This window comes from Bombina bombina, chromosome 6 (genome assembly GCF_027579735.1).
Source record: "Bombina bombina isolate aBomBom1 chromosome 6, aBomBom1.pri, whole genome shotgun sequence".
Classification (NCBI taxonomy): domain Eukaryota; kingdom Metazoa; phylum Chordata; class Amphibia; order Anura; family Bombinatoridae; genus Bombina; species Bombina bombina.
The window spans coordinates 639,878,905-639,901,544 of NC_069504.1; the positions used below are offsets into that span (position 1 = coordinate 639,878,905).

The 22,640-nt window shown below is 38.4% G+C and overlaps 1 protein-coding gene across 2 annotated transcripts in view; it reads left to right on the forward strand.

Moving 5' to 3' along the window:
* Window positions 1-22,640, forward strand: part of ABHD2 (abhydrolase domain containing 2, acylglycerol lipase) — a 198,839-nt gene that overhangs the window by 136,655 nt on the left and 39,544 nt on the right. For both annotated transcript variants that reach the window (XM_053717665.1, XM_053717666.1), the window contains one exon: window positions 21,695-21,787. In XM_053717665.1, coding sequence (XP_053573640.1) covers window positions 21,695-21,787 — 93 coding nt within the window. The remainder of the gene's footprint in view (window positions 1-21,694; window positions 21,788-22,640) is intronic.

Below are 22,640 nucleotides of genomic sequence, written 5' to 3' on the forward strand. Positions count from 1 at the left end.
TTCCTTAACAGATCAAAGCAGGCTAAAATTACTCTCAGCTTGTTTGAATGTTCGGTCAGTTACTTTTCCCTCCCCTTTGCATAGAGGAGTTAAGTCTGATGATAGCAGCATCAAATGCCATTTCTTTTGCTTGGTTTTCTCATGAGACCTCTCCAGTTTTGCATGCTTAATTAATGGTGCAGGGATTATACTCTACTATTTCAGAGCAAGGCGATCCCTTTCCTGGTGGATAAATCATCAGTACATTATTCTAGGGGTATCCTTTGTTTAAATTAGACTGTGATCACGACAGATGCAAGTCTTTCGAGTTGGGGGCGCAGTCTGGGGGTCCCATGGAGTTTGGTTGCCTCAAGGGCTTTTTAGAGCTGGCCTCTCCTGAAAAGAGACTTATCTTGGTTTCCAGTCAGACAATGTCAAAGCTTTGGCATATATCAATCATCGGGGGAACAAGCAGTTCCCTGGCAATGAGGGAGGTGTCCCGGATTTTGACTTGGGCAGAGTGCAATATTTTTACAATCTCTACAGTGCATTTTTATTTGCAGGCTATTAAGGATTTTAGGCTACAGCCGTTTCGTTAGCTGTCTGGCTCAAGCTTTTGATTTATAAGGCTTACTTGGAGGAAGGACAGTCTCCTCCTAAATATATTGCTGCTCATTCTTCTAGGTCAGTGAATACTTCCTGGACTTTTAAGAATGAGTGGCCTGTTGATCAAATTTGAAAGGCAGCTACTTGGTCTTCCTTAAATAGCCTTACTAAATAATACCATTTTGATGTTTTTGCTTCTTCTGAAGCAGTTTTAGTAGGAAAGTACTTCAGGCAGTTGTTTGTGGACATTAAGTATTGTATATTTTGATACTCTGACGGGGTGGCGCTAAGGAAACTCAACCAGTATGGCGGAATAAGCTAGCCGCGAAACTACATCACAATAAGATTGTGAATGAAGTTAGCGCTTAAAAGATCCATATGTTTTACAGTTAAAAAGTTTTAACAGAAGGAAGACTAAAATATTTACAAGCGCGAGAAAGGGGTCAAGTTGTGCGTGACGTGATGTCAGCATGCTGTATGCAGCACCTCGAGGCAAGTGGTGGACGGCAGGCGAGCAGCGGCATGGACCCAGCAGTGCTGACTAAGAAAGCCTCACCTGAGGCTGGCATCGATAGTGCCAGGAAGATACCACAGCCTGCTGCTAGACTGCGTGGCAGCTAAGGAGGCAGACGGCGGTATATGTGGATAAACTCAGACGCAGCTTCTACACCACACACAGGTATCCTAGGCTCTGTGAAGTACAGAGACGGTTGCGACTCCCTGTGAGGGGAGTAAGCTGACGCTCAATCTGATCACGAGCTTTGGCCAGGACCCCCAGGAAGATTACCAAGACGGTGCAAGTAAGCTGCTAACCCATCCATAAAAGAAAAAAGAGAACCATCAGGTACAAAGCCTGAAGTCTTTTGTAAACCATTGCTGTATTTGCTGGACATATCTAGAGCACAGCTGCTTCATAAAAAAACTTTAGGAGGAAACTCACTACTAGCAATGAAAAGAAGGGTTAAGGGAAGATTAAATCACTTTTTTTTATTATTTTTTTATATATATATATATATATATATATATATATATATATATATATATATATATATATATATATATATATAATCAATGTAAATATTTGCATAGGAAATTAGCACACCTAGGCAAGTATCCCCGCTTCCTTTTCCCCAGAAATTCTTAATATACAATGTTAGCATTGCACAAGAGAATTGTGGGTAAGATATGCAAATTAAATATGCAAATTCTCAGTATTTTTGCTTCAAAATACTGTTTTGACACAGCGATCCTTTTAACAGGATTTTTACAGCAAACCAGAAATCACTCACTAGACAAGCCTGTTTCGTTCTTTTTGGAACTCATAAGTAGGAGATAGATTTCTGGTTGCTGCATATCACAGGAAAAAATGGAGCAAGTAAACATGCCAAATGGATACTCACATTTAGCCCAAGTACACTTATGTACTGGTAGAAGTATGCTGGTAACTTGGGGTGTACCAGCTAACCCTCTCCAGGAAGATGATGCAGGTGTGTACTGACTCACTCAGTCGCTCAGTGGTGGAATTCCAGGAGCAGTAGCTATGCTACTTAATAAGGTGCTGTACCAGTGCTTGTATTAAAACATTTTGTTTATTAAAAACAATTAAAAGCAAATGACAAGCAATGGTTACAAAGAACTTAAAAAAAATGTGCTCTGTTTATACAACGCGTTTCTCAGCCTTAGTATTGGCTGTTTCATCAGGCATAAAGCACCTTACAACTGATAAAATATTTAAAACAAATTCTATCCAATAGTGAGCTAGTACACACCTATAGTGCGCGTGTCTGGGTAAATATGTCATTAATTAATTGATTGATTGATAGTCAATAGCAACATGTAAGTATTATAAGCACAGACCAAACAGTATAAACTTATACAATTTTGGTTAACAAATGAGTTACAATCAAAGTGCTCCCCAAGTGATTACTTTTGTATCAGACTTTGGTAAAAATTTATTTGTGACCCAAATCTAGGTGAAGTTACCTATATATAGACACAAAGAAACCTAGTAAGATAAGGAAAGAACAAATACATTATGAAACAAAAATCTTTTCCGTTTTAATTTAACTTGGTGGACGTATGGAGGCTGTTCAATCCGAATTGTTTAGAGTATACATGTATCTCTAAAACCCACAACACACTGCTAGATATGTTCTTACTATTAGATTAACTAGTTCATAGAGTCAAGGAGTCCAAGATACTGGATTTTACACTATCAGATAACGCTCCAATTATTTTAACCTGAAATGAGTCCAATAAGTTGTTATAACACTTGTTCCTTTCCTTATTATCTCCAGAAATCGGCTAAAAAATTTTTTTTCTGGAAAAGGTTTGGAAGTAATATTGTACTAGCAATGAGGAACATAAAGATAATATCACAATTTTTTGGGAAGCAGCCAAGGCCACTTTAAAAGCAGAAATCATTATCTGTGTAAGGAATTTAAAAAAGGCTCAACAGGCAAGAGATAAAAAGCTAGCACTCAATTTAACATTAGCTTACTCAGCCTTCAAAAATGTCCCTAATAGAAACAATAGAGTTGTTTTGCAAGTAAAAAAGAGAGAGTGCAAGAAAATATTGATACGAATATGGCTCAATTTAATAGATTCGGTAACAAAGTGGGTAAATATCTCTCAAGTCTATTTAAAAAGGCAAATAAAAGTAAACCTATTCAAATCATAAGAGATGGTGAGCCACCAATAAGGTTGAAGATATTATAGACTTATTTAAAAAATACTTTAGGGAAATATACTCCTCCCAGCAACCTCTAAAAACACACATAATGAATTACTTCAATAAATGAAATCTGCTAAAAATCTCAAAAGACGAATTGAACCTTTTTAAATGGACCAATTTCTATTGAAGAAATAAACAATGTCATTAAATCAAGGAGGAAAGAGAAAGCCCTGGGCCCTGATGGCCTACCAATAGAATTCTATTCTATGAGTTTCAATATTACCCCGATTCTGAAAACCCTATACGATCAATACTATTGCCATAACACTATGATCACAGAACACTTAAAAGGCTCAAATATAATCTTAATCCCCAAGGAATGATAAAGATGTGGAGGAAGTTGCATCCTATAGACCAATCTCATTATTAAATCTGGACTATAAGATTTTCTTTCTAATGACACGGTGAGTCCACGGATCATCTTAATTACTGTTGGGAATATTACTCCTGACCAGCAGGAGGAGGCAAAGAGCACCACAGCAAAAGTTGTTAAATACCACTCCCCCTACACACAATCCCCAGTCATTCTCTTTGCTTGTATCAGTTGCAAGGAGGGGTAAAAATAGGTGTCTGATTCTTCAATCAAGAGTTTATTTTTTAAGTTTGCTCTGATTTTCTTTGGGGTTTAGCCATAGTTCATGTCAGTCTCTTCAGTAGAGCAAGTGGTGGCTTTTAAGCATTTGGGAACGTGTGGGTATAATCCCCACTGGGCCTCCCAAGTAATTTCATGCTGCCCTTGGTTAAAAGTTTGAGTAAGTTTACTCAGCCTTTTCTTTTTTCCACAGGTCCATGTGAGGTAGGAAGCCCCTCTCATACCAAGTGAGCTGTCCTGCTGCCGGATAGATTTTTGAGGTAAGTCCCTGTTTTGATATAGAAGAATTTGGCACTTTGAAGTTAATTCTGCCTAAATATACAATCAACCTTCTTGGTTAACGGTTATTGTATGGCAGTTTTGCAGGCACTGGGGATGTTTGGCTCAGTTTATTATGTTTTTTTCACTCTGGTGTACATGTTTTTTGTTTGTGTATTAATGGCTACCGGGAGGTTTGTTAGGCCGCGCCCTCAATAGGCGGGCTTATCTGAGATAGCAATGATGTTTTTGGTGCCCTTTTAGCTGTTTCCTGATGTTCCTGGATGTTGCAGCTCTGTTGCATAGCTCCTCAGAGGTGGTTCAGTGTTTTCTCCGGTGTGGCTGTATGGGGGTCCGGATTATTTTCTGACTTTGTTTCAGGTAGCAAGGAGGTCAGGTAGGCACCTCAGCAGAGCTTGCTGAGGTGTGGAGGTTGCCTGTTGTTTTTTTGTGGGGCTGTTGCTCTGTTTATATTTAAGTCTGTCTGAATTTCAGGGACTATAACGTTTGTCTCTTTTTGCATTCATTTTGTGAAAAGTTGTTGCTGCAAGATTTATTGTGCAGTTTATTTAAGGATTTTCTAGTTTAAAAGAAAAAAAAAGTCTGTTTAAAATTTAAAGGGACAGTAACGTTTTTTTGTTTCATTAAAATTCTGATTTGAACTTAGAATTTTTTTATTGATTAAGGTTTTTTTCCTTTGGAATAAGATGGACCAAAAGGTCCTGCAAGCTGTTGCTTGTTCTCTATGTTTAAATACTAATGTTGAGCCTCCTATCCCTTTTTGTTCCTCTTGTATTGAGAGAACATTACATTACAAGGATAGACTTTTTGATTATGAGCCTTCATTGTCTAGGGCGGATGTTGTTCAGGAGTCTCCTGATCAGGCTAATCCGCAGTTTTCTCCTCTTACATCCCAATTTTCTGCAGTGCCCTGTGTTTCGTCTCAGGTTGGTTTTTTCCTTGCAGGATTTGATTACCCATATATCCTCAGTATCTGAGGCTTTGTCTGCTTTTCCTATGTTACAGGGGAAGCGCAAGAGGAAGTATAAGGTTTCTGATTCTGTTGCAATTGTGTCTAGTGTTTCTTCTCATAAGTCTGAGGAGGAAGATACCTCAGTAGCATCTGAGGGGTGAGATCTTGGATTCTGATAGTGTAAATCCTTCTTCTGAACCTGTGGTTGTTTTCTTTAGGTTTAAGCTGGAGCACCTCAGTTTGTTACTCAAGAAGGTTTTGGCTACCTTGGATGACTCTGAAGCGTCAGTCATGGTTATTCCAAAGAAATAAAGTAAACTTAATAAGTTTTTTTTTTTTTTGATGTCCCTTCCTCGGTGGAAGTTTTTCCTATACCAGATCGTGTTTCAGATATTATTGCGCGAGAATAGGAAAAGCCTGGGTTCCTTTTTCCCCTTCTCCAATTTTTAGGAAGATGTTTCCTATTGCTGATTCTATTAAGGAATCTTGCAGATGGTTCCTAAGGTGGAGGGAGCAGTTTCCACTCTGACCAAGAGGACTACTTTTCCTATTGAGTACAGCTATTCCTTTAAAGATCCTATGGATAAGAAGTTGGAAGCTTTGCTTAAAAAGATTTATGTTCACCAGGGGTATCAATGGCAACAGGCTGCATGTATTGCTACGGTTAATAGCGTGGCGGCATATTGGTTTAATGCATTGTCTGATTCTATTCAGCAAGATATTCCTCTTGAAGAAATTCAAGATAGAATCAAGGCTTTGAAGTTGGCTAATTTATTGCAGATGCTTCTCTACAGGTTATTAAGTTGGTAGTTAAAATTCCTGGTTTTGCCATTTTAGCTCGTAGAGCTTTATGGTTAAAATCCTGGTCTGCGGATGTGTCCTCTAAGTCTAAGCTTTTGTCTATTCCTTACAAGGGTAAGTCCTTGTTTGGGCCAGGTTTGGCTGAGATTATTTCTGATATTACGGGAGAGAAGGGGCATTCTCAGAAGGGTCGGCAGAGTAATTTTTGTTCCTTTCGTAAATTCTCTGGTAAATCTTCCTCTTCTTCCTCCAAGCAGTAACAGTCCAAGCCATCTTGGATGTCAAATCAGTCTTGGAATAAGGGGAAGCAGTCCAGGAAGCCTGTTGCTGACTCAAAATCGGCGTGAAGGGTCTGCCCCCAATCTGGGAATGGATCTTGTGGGGGCAGACTCTCTTTCTTAGCTCAAGCTTGGGTTTGAGATGTTCAGGATCCCTGGGTGGTAGATATCTTGTCCCAGGGTTACAAACTGGAGTTCAAGAATTTTCCTCCCAGAGGCAGGTTTCTTCTCTCCAGGTTATCTGTTAACCAGATAAAAGGAGAGGTGTTATTACGTTGTGTTCAGAATCTTTCCGACATGGGAGTGATAGTTCCTGTTCCGGTTCAGGGTCTGGGTTTTTATTCCAATCTCTTTGTCGTTCCCAAAAAGGAGGGAACTTTCAGACCTATTTTAGATCTCAAGAATGTAAACAAGTTTCTCAAGGTTCCGTCTTTCAAGATGAAAACTATTTGTTCCATTCTTCCTTTGGTTCAGGAAGGTCAGTTCATGACCACAGTGGATCTAAAGGATGTGTATCTGCATATTCCCATTCACAGGGATTCTCACCGGTTCCTAAGATTTGCATTTCTAGACAAACATTTTCAGTTTGTAGTTCTTCCTTTTGGTCTGGCAACAGCTCCCAGAATTTTTTCAAAGGATCTGGGAGCATTGTTGTCGGTGCTGCGATTGAAGGGTGTTGCAGTGGCTCCTTATCTGGACGACATTCTAGTTCAGGCTCTATCTTTTCAACTAGCAAACTCCCACACAGAGTTGTTGTTGTATTTTCTCTGCTCCCACGGTTGGAAGGTGAATTTAGGAAAACATTTCTTAATTCCGGCTACAAGAGTGGTATTTTTGGGGACCATTATAGAATCTCTAGAGATGAAAACTTTTCTGACAGAAGCAAGAAAGTCAAAGATTTTCAATACATGTCTTGCTCTTCAGTCCCTTCCTCTGCCGTTAGTGGCTCAGTGCATGGAGGTTATTGGTCAGGCAGTGGAACAGAGATTATGCGGATCTATCTCCAAAGATTGTTCTAGATCAGATGTCCAGAGATTCTCTTCCATGTAGGTTGTCTCAGGATCTTCTCTCTCAGGGAACTTGCTTTTGCAGACCTGATTGGGTGATTGTAACCACAGATGCCAGTTTGCTGGGGTTCATTAAGGGCTCAGGGTCTATGGACTCAGGAGGAGTCGATTCTTCCAATAAATGTTTTGGAACTGAGAGCCATTTTTAATGCTCTTCTAGCCTGGCCTCAGCTAGCTTCAACCCAGTTTATCAGGTTTCAGTCGGACAACATAACGTCAGCGGCTTACATCAGTCATCAGGGAGGAACTCGGTGTTCCTTGGCCATGACAGAGGTAGCCAAGATTATTCAGTGGGCGGAGATTCACAACTGTTGTCTGTCTGCTATCCACATTCCAGGGGTGGACAATTGGGAAGCAGATTTTCTGAGCAGACAGACTTTTCATCTGGGGGAGTGGGAACTTCATCTATAGGTATTTTCCAGCTTGATTCTCAGTTGGGGGCAGCCGGAGTTGGATCTCATGGCATCTCATCAGAATGCCAAGCTCCCGAGGTACAGGTCGAGGTCAAAGGATCCTCAGGCTGTTCTGATAGATGCTCTGGCAGTTCCTTGGACTTTCAGTCTGGCATATGTGTTCCCTCCGTTTGCTCTTCTTCGGGTCAAACAATAGAGGGCATCAGTGATTCTCATTGCTCCGACGTGGCCTCGCAGAATCTGGTTTACAGATCTGGTGGAGATGTCTTCCCTTCCACCTTGGCATCTTCTATTAAGGAAGGACCTGCTTCTGCTAGGATTTTGTCTTTACTCCAGGAGGATTTGGAGAAATGTTTTCTGCTTTATCTATTTTATTGCACAAGCGCCTGGCGGATGTGCCAGATGTTCATTCTTTTTGTCAAACCTTGGTTATAATTTGGCCTGTGTTTAAGTCTACTACTCCACCTTGGAGTTTTAATTTGGTTCTTAGAGTCATTTAACAGGCTTAGTTTGAACCTATGCATTCTTTGGATGTTAAGATGTTATCTTGGAAGGTTTTGTTTCTAGTGGCTATTTCTTCGGCTCAAAGAGTTTCAGAGCTTTCAGCCTTACAGTATGGATAACATTTTCTTATTTTTCACTCTGATAAGGTAGTTCTGCGTACTGCCTTGGGTTTTCTTCCCAAGGTTGTTTCTGATAACAATGTTAATCAAGAGATTGTTGTTCCTTCTTTGTGTCCTAATCCTTCTTCTCATAAGGAGCGTTTGTTGCACAACCTGGATGTGGTTCGTGCATTGAAATATTATTTGCAGGTGACTAAGGATTTTTGCCAGTCGTCTTCATTATTTGTTGTCTTTTCTGGGAAGCGTAAGGGTAAGAAAGCTATGGCTACTTCTCTTTCTTGTTGGTTAAGGAGTGTTATTTGCTTGGCATATGAGACTGCTGGTCCAGCAGCCTTCTGAGAAAATTACGGCTCATTCCTCGAGGGCTGTTTCATCTTCTTGGTCTTTCAAGAATAAAGCTTCTGTAGATCAGCTTTGCAAGGCTGTGACTTGGTCATCTTTGCATACTTTTTCTAAATTTTACAAATTTGATACTTTTGCTTCAACAGAGACTTCTTTTGGGAGAAAGGTTCTTCACGCAGTGGTGCCTTCTGTTTAGGTTAACTGTCTTGTCCCTCCCTTATCATCCGTGTCCTCTAGCTTGGGTATTGGTTCCCAACAGTAATTAAGATGATCCGTGGACTCACCGTGTTATTAGAAAGAAAACATAATTTATTCTTACTTGATAAATGTATTTATTTCTTGACATGGCCCGCCCTGATTTTCAGACAGTTTGCTTTTCTATAAACTTCAGGCACCTCTGCACCTTAGGTTACTTCCTTTCTCCTTTCCCTTTGGTCGAATGACTGGGGATTGTGGGTAGGGGGAGTGGTATTTAACAGATTTTGCTGTGGTGGTCTTTGCCTTCTCCTGCTGGCCAGGAGTGATATTCCCAACAGTAATTAAGATGATCCGTGGACTCACCGAGTCAAGAAAGAAAGATATTTATCAGGTAAGAATAAATTATTTTTTAATGAAACTTCTGGCAGACAGATTAAAAACAATTCTTCCCAAGCTAGTACACCCTGACCAGGTGGGGTTCGTGAAGGGCAGAACATCTGAAAATAACATAAGAAAAATTCAGCATGTTATTTGTCACTATAGAGATAAGATAGAGAGAAAGGATTCTCCTGCTCTGCCGGAGGCCTTCCTCCTATCATTAGATGCGGAGAAGGCCTTCGACAGAGTGGAGTGGGACTTCATGTACCAAACCCGTCAACTATGGAAGAGTCTCAGGGTATATAATTAACCATCCTTTCTCAGAAACACATCTGTTAAAATATTGGGGGATTTTTTTGTCTTCCTCGCCTGAGGACTGGTATAAAGATAACATAACAAAGATCCTAGATAATAGCATTAACAAACTAAAGTGTTGGAATAGCTTTCCTCTTTCACTATCTGGTAGAGTTGCAGCTTATAAAATGTTTGTTCTTCCAAAAATTCTGTATACCCTACAAATGTTTCCATTATTAATTAAACATCAGGATATTAAAAACCTTTCTAAAGCTTTACAATATTTTCTTTGGCGGGGCAGGAAGCCCCGGATCAAAATTAGTAAGCTATAATGCCTTTATAATAGAGGGAAACTAGCGTTACCTAACCTATTGCTCTATAACTATGCTACTCTCTTGAGATTTCCACTAGACTGGTTATTTCAAACCACTGAATATACAAATCGTAATTTGGACGACAGACTTTGTGAACCTCTCTCCCTCAATTTTGTTCTTCAAGCTACCAATAAAGAAGATGGCAAAAAATCTATAGACATCCCCTGTTAAGAGATATTCTTAAGGCCTGGAGGGCTTCCATAAAACTTCTGAATATAGAATCTAAGTGCTCTAAATGGTTACCTCTTTTAGGGAACAGCCAATTTCCACAAGGCTTAAAGTACAAAGGAACTTCAGATAACCAAACTTGGACACTTGTGCGATTCTACGTCTAAACATATATACAACTTTATAGAATTCCAGAAGCAGTACAAGGTCCCATCTAAATATAAATTAAATTTTATGCAAGCTAAACACTATCTAAATTAAGTTATCCAAGCTGCCCCGATTAATTTTTTCAAAAACACCCACTTTTAGACCTTCCGAAAGCAATGATAGGATCATTATCAGTTATATATAAAATATTATTTTCATTAGAGCAGCATCAGATAAGCGAGCTATATATTAAATGGGATAAGATCTTACCGCTATGTAGTGATGAAAGATCTATACAAAAAAGCTTGGGGGCCTTATATCAACTAGATAGAACTATGTCTACTAGGGAATCTCATCTTAGACTTATTCATCAGGACTACTTGATCCCGAGGAGGGTACAGACGTAGAAAAAGGAAGTAGAGAATAAATGCATTAAATGCTCAAAAGATAATCCTAACTTAGTACATTTAATCGACTCTTGCCCTAGGCAGCTACAGCTTTGGGAAAATGTGGAATTCTTGCTATCTCATATCCTTGAGATTAATATCTCACTATCCAGAGTAAATATAATATTTCTTACTAAACACCTAGATTGGGGGCAAAATACTAAAGCTTAAAAAAAAGTTGATGAGATAAGCAATCCTGGGGGCATATGATTACAAAATGCATAAATTGGACAATCTTGAGCAATATATCAAGACTTGGGGGAAGTTTGTACATTTTATGGGCTCAGAATAAAAGAATCAAATAAATCAAATTATATTAACTAAACAAATTCATTGGAAATAAATTTGGGGGTGGGAGAATATTAATATTAGTTTATTTTAGCTTATTTCTCTTCTTCCCTCCCCTGCTTCTTTTTTCTTTCTCTTCCTTGGTACAGCACTACTATCAGGTTCTGACAGGGCCTGGTTTAGGCTCCTATTCAACTAAACAATTCTTATGAATTTTTTTTATCTTCACTCATATCTCACTTGTCCTGGACAAATGTTTACTTGTCATTGTCAAAACATTTGAACGAAATGTATATTTTCTTTTGTATTTTAAATTGGTTTTGTAATAAAGCATTTAACCCCCCCCCCCCCCCAAAAAAAAAAAAGTATTGTATATTTTATTTTGTCAGCATGGGAAAGAATAAATAAAATAAAACTAGTCCCATCCTCATTACTTGTGGACTCCTCAGCTTGGGTGTTAGTTTCCCAGGTGTTTTAAGTGCTCTTGGAGATTTGGGAATCTTTGCCTCCTCTTAGTGGTCAGGAGTGGAATTCCCAGGAGTAAAGGCTTGTGGACTCTCATCACCATTAAATAAATGTATGATTTCAAGCAAACAAGAGGGGCGCCTCAGTAGCCGAAAAGATGGACATAATATGCATAGCAGCTACTGATTGATACGCACATGAGGCGCCCCTCTTTTGATTGCTTGAATTCATAGACTTGTTACACTATAAATGTGAAGAGGAATTTAACCTGTCCTGCCCTGTTGATAAACTTTTAACTCTGTTGACACTGACCACTGGCTATTGAGGACTATATCTTTTGCATTTCACCCAATTCTAAAAAAAAAAAAGTTTAGCTTGCTCCTAAATGTTGTCTTATTTCCAGTAGCCCTGCTCTAAGAATTCTAAACACGGATTTTGTCTTGTTATCCTTTTTCCTATACAGCATGGCGTTTTATTGGCCATTCTTTCAAGAGCATTGTAAAACCTATAAAGGGAAAGTCAAGTCAAAATTGAAATGTGCATTTCAGTTATGAATAAAAACATTTCTCTTGTAAGATGTATCGAGTCCACGGATTCATCCATACTTGTGGGATATTCTCCTTCCCTACAGGAAGTGGCAAAGAGAGCACCCACAGCAGAGCTGTCTATATAGCTCCACCCCCAGTCATTCTCTTTGCCTACTCTAAGTAACTAGGAAGGGTAAAGTGAGTGTGGTGACAAAAATGTTAGTTTTTATTTTCTCAAGCAAAAATTTGTTATTTTAAATGGTACCGGTGTGTACTATTTACTCTCTGGCAGAAAAGGGATAAAGATTTCTGCAAGGAGGATGATGATCTTAGCACTTTGTAACTAAGATCCACTGCTGTTCTCACAAGGGCTGAAGAGTACAGGAAAACTTCAGTTGGGGGAACAGTTTGCAGGCTAAACTGCATTGAGGTATGTTCAGTCTATTTTTTCTAGACAGACTGTGATAATTCTAGAAAAGGCTGGCAATATCCCCATGAGGGAAGGGTAAGCTGTATTCAGACACTTAGTAGGAATCCCAGCTTGCATAAAGGGCTCATTAGTTACTGGTGACACGGATAGGAAAAAACGTTTTTGTTTATTTATAAAAAATGCAAATATAACGTTTTTTGAGGGACTTTAAGGGTTATTAACCCACATGGCTTGTTTAGAAACACTCTGGTGTGTTTCTTTTAGGCCCCATAACATCGAGTGAGGTGGGAGGGGCCTATTTTTAGGCCTCAGTTGTGCAGTTTCTTTTCCTCAGAGACATCCAGCTGCTTCTCCAGAGGTTCCTACTGTGTTTGAGGGCTGTAAAGAAGTTTTCTTCCCCACAAATCATTCCTAAAGGGCAGATAGGCGCCACAGCAGAGCTGTGGCAAGGTGCTGACCGTTTTTTTACCGGTTGTTGACGTTTTGTCAATCCGGTTTTTACATTAAGGGGTTAATTGTTTATTCGCATAGCTGTGCAAAGTTACTAAGGCTTTATGATGCTACTGTAAAAATTCCGTTGAGTTTACTGCTTTTTTACACTGTTTTGCAGAGTTTGTGCAGCTTTTTTTCTCTTAAAGGCACAGTACCGTTTTCTTCTAAGTGTTATTAAGCTTTATTTTATTCAGTGTTATTAAGCTTCTATCTTGAAAAGTTTTGTTTTTGGTAGCTATCTCTTCGGCTCGAAGAGTTTCTGAGTTAACCGCTTTACAGTGCGACTCACCTTACCTTGTTTTCAAGGCAGATAAGTTGGTTTTGCGTACCAAACTTGGGTTTCTTCCTAAGGTTGTTTCTAATAGGAATATCAATCAGAAGATTGTTGTTCCTTCACTGTGTCCTAATCCTTCATCAAAGAAGGAACGTCTGTTGCACAATCTTGATGTGGTTCGTGCTTTAAAGTTCTACTTACAAGCAACTAAAGATTTCCGTCAAACATCTTCATTGTTTGTTGCTTATTTTGGTAAACGGAGAGGTCAAAAGACTACGGCTACCTCTCTTTCCTTTTGGCTGAAAAGCATCAACCGTTTGGCTTATGAGACTGCTGGCCAGCAGCCTCCTGAAATAATTACTGCTCATTCTACTAGAGCAGTGGCTTCCACATGAGCTTTAAAAAATGATGCTTCTGTTGAACAGATTTGTAAGGCGGCGACTTGGTCTTCGCTTCATACTTTTTCCAAATTTTACAAATTCGATTTGCTTCTTCGGAGGCTATTTTTGGGAGAAAGGTAATACAAGCAGTGGTGCCTTCCGTTTAAGGTCCCTGTCTTGTCCCTCCCTTCATCCGTGTCCTAAAGCTTAGGTATTGGTATCCCACAAGTATGGATGAATCCGTGGACTCGATACATCTTACAAGAGAAAACATAATTTCTTTCATGTAATTAGCAAGAGTCCATGAGCTAGTGACATATGGGATATACATTCCTACCAGGAGGGGCAAAGTTTCCCAAACCTCAAAATGCCTATAAATACACCCCTCACCACACCCACAAATCAGTTTTACAAACTTTGCCTCCTGTGGAGGTGGTGAAGTAAGTTTGTGCTAGATTCTACGTTGATATGCGCTCCGCAGCAGGTTGGAGCCCGGTTTTTCTCTCAGCGTGCAGTGAATGTCAGAGGGATGTGAAGAGAGTATTACCTATTTGAATTCAATGATCTCCTTCTACGGGGTCTATTTCATAGGTTCTCTGTTATCGGTCGTAGAGATTCATCTCTTACCTCCCTTTTCAGATCGACGATATACTCTTATATATACCATTACCTCTACTGATTCTCGTTTCAGTACTGGTTTGTCTTTCTACTACATGTAGATGAGTGTCCTGGGGTAAGTAAGTCTTATTTTTGTGACACTCTAAGCTATGGTTGGGCACTTTTATATAAAGTTCTAAATATTTGTGTTTAAACATTTATTTGCCTTGATTCAGGATGTTCAATATTCCTTATTTCAGACAATCAGTTTCATTATTTGGGATAATGCATTTGAATAATCATTTTTTTCTTACCTTAAAATTTGACTTTTTTCCCTGTGGGCTGTTAGGCTCGCGGGGGCTGAAAATGCTTCATTTTATTGCGTCTTTTTTTGCGTCTTTTTTTTTTTTATTTCCGGCGTCGTTCTTGTCACTGGAAGTTGCGTCATTTTTGACATTTTTGCGCCAAAAGTGTCGGCGTTACCGGATATTTTTTTTGGCGCTAAAAGCATTTAGGCGCCAAATAATGTGGGCGTCTTTTTTGGCGCTAAAAAATATGGGCGTCATTATTGTCTCCACATTATTTAAGTCTCATTGTTTATTTGCTTCTGGTTGCTAGAAGCTTGTTCACTGGCATTTTTTCCCATTCCTGAAACTGTCATTTAAGGATTTTGATCAATTTTGCTTTATATGTTGTTTTTTCTATTACATATTGCAAGATGTCTCAGATTGACCCTGAATCAGAAGATACTTCTGGAAAATCGCTGCCTGATGTTGGATCTACCAAAGTTAAGTGTATTTGCTGTAAACTTGTGGTATCTGTTCCTCCAGCTGTTGTTTGTAATGAATGTCATGACAAACTTGTTAATGCAGATAATATTTCCTTTAGTAATGTTACATTACCTGTTGCTGTTCCATCAACATCTAATACTCAGAGTGTTCCTGTTAACATAAGAGATTTTGTTTCTAAATCCATTAAGAAGGCTATGTCTGTTATTCCTCCTTCTAGTAAACGTAAAAGGTCTTTTAAAACTTCTCATTTTTCAGATGAATTTTTAAATGAACATCATCATTCTGATTCTTATAATGTTTCCTCTGGTTCAGAGGATTCAGTTTCAGAGGTTGATGCTGATAAATCTTCATATTTATTCAAAATGGAATTTATTCGTTCTTTACTTAAAGAGGTCTTAATTGCATTAGAAATAGAGGATTCTGGTCCTCTTGATACTAAATCTAAACGTTTAAATAAGGTTTTTAAATCTCCTGTAGTTATTCCAGAAGTTTTTCCTGTCCTTGATGCTATTTCTGAAGTAATTTCCAGGGAATGGAATAATTTGGGTAATTCATTCACTCCTTCTAAACGTTTTAAGCAATTATATCCTGTACCATCTGACAGATTAGAGTTTTGGGACAAAATCCCTAAGGTTGATGGGGCTATCTCTACTCTTGCTAAACGTACTACTATTCCTACGGCAGATAGTACTTCCTTTAAGGATCCTTTAGATAGGAAAATTGAATCCTTTCTAAGAAAAGCTTACTTATGTTCAGGTAATCTTCTTAGACCTGCTATAACTTTAGCGGATGTTGCTGCAGCTTCAACTTTTTGGTTGGAAGCTTTAGCACAACAAGTATCAGATCATAATTCTCATAGCATTGTTAATCTTCTTCAACATGCTAATAATTTTATTTGTGATGCCATCTTTGATATCATTAGGGTTGATGTCAGGTATATGTCTCTAGCTATTTTAGCTAGAAGAGCTTTATGGCTTAAAACTTGGAATGCTGATATGTCTTCTAAGTCAACTTTGCTTTCCCTTTCTTTCCAGGGTAATCAATTATTTGGTTCACAGTTGGATTCTATTATTTCAACTGTTACTGGGGGGAAAGGAGCTTTTTTACCACAGGATAAAAAATCTAGAGGTAAATTTAGGTCTACTAATCGTTTTCGTTCCTTTCGTCACAATAAGGAACAAAAGCCTGATCCTTCCCCTACAGGAGCAGTATCAGTTTGGAAACCATCTCCAGTCTGGAATAAATCTAAGCCTTTTAGAAAGCCAAAGCCAGCTCCCAAGTCAACATGTAGGTGCGGCCCTCATTCCAGCTCAGCTGGTAGGGGGCAGATTACGATTTTTCAAAGAAATTTGGATCAATTCGATTCACAATCTTTGGATTCAGAATATTGTTTCACAAGGGTACAGAATAGGCTTCAAGATAAGGCCTCCTGCAAGAAGATTTTTTCTTTCCCGTGTCCCAGTAAATCCAGTGAAGGCTCAAGCATTTCTGAAATGTGTTTCAGATCTAGAGTTGGCTGGAGTAATTATGCCAGTTCCAGTTCTGGAACAGGGGCTGGGGTTTTACTAAAATCTTTTCATTGTACCAAAGAAGGAGAATTCCTTCAGACCGTTCTGGATTTAAAAATATTGAATCATTATGTAAGGATACCAACATTCAAAATGATAACTATAAGGACTATTCTGCCTTTTGTTCAGCAAGGGCATTATATGTTCACAATAGATTTACAGGATGCATATCTACATATTCCGATTCATCCAGATCACTATCAGTTTCTGAGATTCTCTTTCCTAGACAAGCATTACCAGTTTGTGGCTCTGCCGTTTGGCCTAGCAACAGCTCCAAGGATTTTCACAAAGGTTCTCGGTGCCCTTCTCTCTGTAATCAGAGAACAGGGTATTGTGGTATTTCCTTATTTGGACGATATCTTGGTACTTGCTCAGTCTTCACATTTAGCAGAATCTCATACGAATCGACTTGTATTGTTTCTTCGAGAACATGGTTGGAGGATCAATTTACCAAAAAGTTCATTGATTTCCCAGACAAGGGTAACCTTTTTAGGTTTCCAGATAGATTCAGTGTCCATGACTCTGTCTCTGACAGACAAGAGACGTCTAAAATTGGTTTCAGCTTGTCGAAACCTTCATTCTCAATCATTCCCTTCGGTAGCCTTATGCATAGAAATTCTAGGTCTTATGACTGCTGCATCGGACGCGATCCCCTTTGCTCGTTTTCACATGCGACCTCTTCAGCTCTGTATGCTGAACCAGTGGTGCAGGGATTATACAAAGATATCTCAATTAATATCTTTAAAACCGATTGGACAGACCACCATCGTTTAGTTCAGGGGGCTTCTTTTGTTCTTCCAACCTGGACTGTGATTTCAACAGATGCAAGTCTGACAGGTTGGGGAGCTGTTTGGGGGTCTCTGACAGCACAAGGGGTTTGGGAATCTCAGGAGGTGAGATTACCAATCAACATTTTGGAACTCCGTGCAATTTTCAGAGCTCTTCAGTCATGGCCTCTTCTAAAGAGAGAGTCGTTCATTTGTTTTCAGACGGACAATGTCACAACCGTGGCATATGTCAATCATCAAGGAGGGACTCACAGTCCTCTGGCTATGAAAGAAGTATCTCGAATACTGGTATGGGCGGAATCCAGCTCCTGTCTAATTTCTGCGGTTCATATCCCAGGTATAGACAATTGGGAAGCGGATTATCTCAGTCGCCAAACGTTACATCCGGGCGAATGGTCTCTTCACCCAGAGGTATTTCTTCAGATTGTTCAAATGTGGGGACTTCCAGAAATAGATCTGATGGCTTCTCATCTAAACAAGAAGCTTCCCAGGTATCTGTCCAGATCCAGGGATCCTCAAGCGGAGGCAGTGGATGCATTGTCACTTCCTTGGAAGTATCATCCTGCCTATATCTTTCCGCCTCTAGTTCTTCTTCCAAGAGTGATTTCCAAGATTCTAAAGGAGTGCTCGTTTGTTCTGCTGGTGGCTCCAGCATGGCCTCACAGGTTTTGGTATGCGAATCTTGTCCGGATGGCCACTTGCCAACCGTGGACTCTTCCGTTAAGACCAGACCTTCTATCGCAAGGTCCTTTTTTCCATCACGATCTCAAATCCTTAAATTTGAAGGTATGGAGATTGAACGCTTGATTCTCAGTCATAGAGGTTTCTCTGACTCTGTGATTAATACTATGTTACAGGCTCGTAAATCTGTATCTAGGAAGATATATTATCGAGTCTGGAAAATTTACATTTCTTGGTGTTTTTCTCATCATTTTTCTTGGCATTCTTTTAGAATTCCTAGAATTTTACAGTTTCTTCAGGATGGTTTGGATAAAGGTTTGTCTGCAAGTTCCTTGAAAGGACAAATCTCTGCTCTTTCTGTACTTTTTCACAGAAAGATTGCCAGTCTTCATGATATTCATTGTTTTGTACAAGCTTTGGTTCGTATAAAACCTGTTATTAAGTCAATTTCTCCTCCTTGGAGTTTGAATTTGGTTCTGGGAGCTCTTCAAGCTCCTCCGTTTGAACCTATGCATTCGCTGGACATTAAATTACTTTCTTGGAAAGTTTTGTTTCTTTTGGCCATCTCTTCTGCCAGAAGAGTTTCTGAATTATCTGCTCTTTCTTGTGAGTCTCCTTTTCTGATTTTTCATCAGGATAAGGCAGTGTTGCGAATTTCTTTTAAATTTTTACCTAAGGTTGTGAATTCTAACAACATTAGTAGAGAAATTGTGGTTCCTTCATTGTGTCCTAATCCTAAGAATTCTAAGGAAAAGTCGTTGCATTCTTTGGATGTAGTTAGAGCTTTGAAATATTATGTTGAAGCTACTAAGGATTTCCGAAAGACTTCTAGTCTATTTGTTATCTTTTCCGGTTCTAGGAAAGGTCAGAAGGCTTCTGCCATTTCTTTGGCATCTTGGTTAAAATCTTTGATTCATCATGCTTATGTCGAGTCGGGTAAAACTCTGCCTCAAAGGATTACAGCTCATTCTACTAGGTCAGTTTCTACTTCCTGGGCGTTTAGGAATGAAGCTTCGGTTGATCAGATTTGCAAAGCAGCCACTTGGTCTTCTTTGCATACTTTTACTAAATTCTACCATTTTGATCTGTTTTCTTACTCTGAAGCAGTTTTTGGTAGAAAAGTACTTCAGGCAGCTGTTTCAGTTTGATTCTTCTGCTTATAATTTCAGTTTTTTTCATTATAAGATTTAAACTTTGTTTTGGGTGTGGATTTTTTTCAGCGGAATTGGCTGTCTTTATTTTATCCCTCCCTCTCTAGTGACTCTTGCGTGGAAGATCCGCATCTTGGGTAGTCATTATCCCATACGTCACTAGCTCATGCACTCTTGCTAATTACATGAAAGAAAACATAATTTATGTAGGAACTTACCTGATAAATTCATTTCTTTCATATTAGCAAGAGTCCATGAGGCCCACCCTTTTTTGTGGTGGTTATGATTTTTTTTTTTTTTTTGTATAAAGCACAATTATTCCAATTCCTTATTTTTTATGCTTTCGCACTTTTTTCTTATCACCCCACTTCTTGGCTATACGTTAAACTGATTTGTGGGTGTGGTGAGGGGTGTATTTATAGGCATTTTGAGGTTTGGGAAACTTTGCCCCTCCTGGTAGGAATGTATATCCCATACGTCACTAGCTCATGGACTCTTGCTAATATGAAAGAAATGAATTTATCAGGTAAGTTCTTACATAAATTATGTTTTATGCTTACCTGATAAATGTATTTCTCTTGTGATGTATCGAGTCCACGGCCCGCCCTGTTTATTAAGACAGGCAATATATTTATATTTAAAAAACTTCAGTCACCACTAGCCTTCGGTCGAATGACTGGGGGGCGGAGCTAAGGGAGTAGCTATACAGACAGCTCTGATGTGGATGCTCTCTTTGCCACTTCCTGTAGGGAAGGAGAATATCCCACAAGTATGGATGAATCCGTGGACTCGATACATCGCAAGATAAATAAATTTATCAGGTAAGCATAAATTATGTTTTTTACAATATACTTCCTTTAACAAAAATGCTTTTAGTTAGTTATTAGTTTTTTTTCCAGCGTCATAAGTGACAAAGATGACACAAATTAAATCTTCACTAATGCAGTAGGCGCCACCTCCAGCTCTCTGAGCAGGCATGGTCTTTGAATTTTGATTCTGTAGCAGTAACAACTTTTTCTAGAAACATTTTTGCTAAAGGAAGTATATTGCAAAAATACTTCGATTTAAAAAACAAATGCACCCTTTTAATATTGACTTTTCTACTCCTTTAATTAGTACTTGGCTCTAGTCAGAATCTTTATTGTTTTTATTATTTCCATTTTTATTGTTTGTTTGGACACTTGTCTGTCTTTGATTCTGAGCAATTTTAGTGTTAGATATCAGATGTCATTGAATACTTTCCTGACAGTTATCTTGACAAGAAGGGTGTCCGTGTTTGGTATTTCACTCCGTAAATGTTTGGAGCTGTTGCTGAAATAAAATATATTTATTTAAAGAATGTGGTTTGAAATTGTATAACACATATAAATGAATGCTTAATTTTCTTTATTCACGTTGTTTTGAGTTGTGAATGTATGGCATGCATCAGTTTTGAAATTTGTTTCTTTTTCTTAACGGAATGCAATTAGTCGACACTTTTTTCTGTTTGTTAAAGAATTACATCTGCTAATGATGATATTCTTTTTAAAATTAGCAGCAGTTGGATCATTTTATTTGTTTACTTTTAGTAATCCATTTCAAATTAATTTAAGGTTAAAGTGATTGTAAACTTTAATTTAAAGCCCAATATCAAATAATACACTTTAATTCATTACATTTTACAAAGATGCTTATTTTTTCAAATACTTAAATTTGTGTTATGGTAAGCATAACACTGATCCTCCGCACGCAGCTCCTACTTTGATTAGCATATCGATGACGAATCCGGCTTCCTCAAATCGTTGTGTTGCCCCATGAGCTAGAGGCCAAAGGGGGCACACAATGATTGAAGTAGGCCGGATTCATCATCAATCTGCTAAAGAAAGCAGCAGATGCGGGCAGAGGATCGGCATATGTTTACCATATTGCAAAGGTATTTTTTAAAAAAAATAAGCATTTTTGTAAAGTTTAAAGGGACACTCAGGTTAAATTACATTTTCATGATTCAGATACAGCATGCAATTTTAAACAACTTTCCAATTTACTTCCATTAAAAAAAATGTGCACAGTCTTTTATATTTACAATTTTTGAGTCACCAGATCCTACTGAGCATGTGCAAGAATTCACAGACTATACGTATATGCATTTGTGATTGGCTGATTGCTATCACATGGTACAAGGGGAGTGGAAATATACATAAAATTGAAATTTGTTATAAAAAAATCTACTACTCATTTGAAGTTCAGACTAAGTGCTATTGCATTGTCTTGTTATCTTGCATTTGTTGATTATGCAAATCTAATGTGTTGACTGGTCCTTTAATGAATTAAAGTGCTCTGTTTTTTAAGAGTATTATTTGATACTGTGCTTTAATTCGTTAAAGTTTACAATCACTTTAAGGTTTCTAAAATAGTTTCAATATGATTTATGTGGCAAAAATATTTACAGATGAATTTATTTCTTGCAACTAATAACATTTTCTTTTATGTTTGCAATTGTTGCTTTATACAACGTTCAGTAATACTGTTGTAGGTGTTAATACTTTTAAATTTAGTTTTTGGTCATTACGAGTAGTTGTGTTTTTATACACTGTTTTTCTTTATTCGTTCAGTGCACAGGAAACCTTCCTACAGTGGGATCAGTGCCGACGTTTCTACAACTTCCTCATGGCAGACAATATGAAGAAGATCATCCTGTCGCACAGGTAAAACATTATTAGCTGTGCTGAAGAGACTTTCATTCAACATGACAAATAGACAGATGCTAAACATATTACTCAGTCAGTGCATATGTACAACAAAAATATGTATGTGTGTGTGTGAATGTATATGTACAGTATATACAGTACACACAACATACGGAGGTGGACTTCACTCTCAAACTGAAGTGGGACACACATCCCATGCCACTGGCAAAACTCACAGCTCTGAATGCTCACCAGTGCTCTCAAACAGCTGTGTTTGTATTCAGTGACTCAGGCAAGTCTGCGTGCAGAGCCCAACATAAAAATGTAAAGCCCAATACACAGAACGGCCAGCGTTCATTTAGATGCACACAGGCTAAAAGCATTAAAGAAGATATATACAGGTACGCATTATTTATAGTTGTTAATTTGACCCTCCAAGTTAAGAGGACACTAAACACAAATGCTTTTATGTAAAAAATTGTGCTTGTGCCATGTTCCCTGGGATACCAGAAAGCAAATCTTTAGCCTGCAAATGTTGTAAATCAAATAACTAGTATAAGCAATCTGCAGCATTTTAAAACCTAGGTTACAAATTTAGCTTTTTGGCTTCTTTAGAAACAAAAGCAAGAAGTGTTTGATGTCCCTTTAAGTACAAGCTATTTGTGTTTGTTTTCTGCTTCATTAACTACACTTTCAATAGACTTACATGGCAGAAAGTGTATTGCGTTGAGTAAGATCAAGCAATTAAAAGCTAAATTAGTTCTGGTTTCTTGCATCTGTGGACTGGCTTGGATTACACAAAGGCAGCATCTTTGCTTTCCCACCATTAACTTTTAACTGTTGTTGAAATTATTTTAATACATTTTTTGTT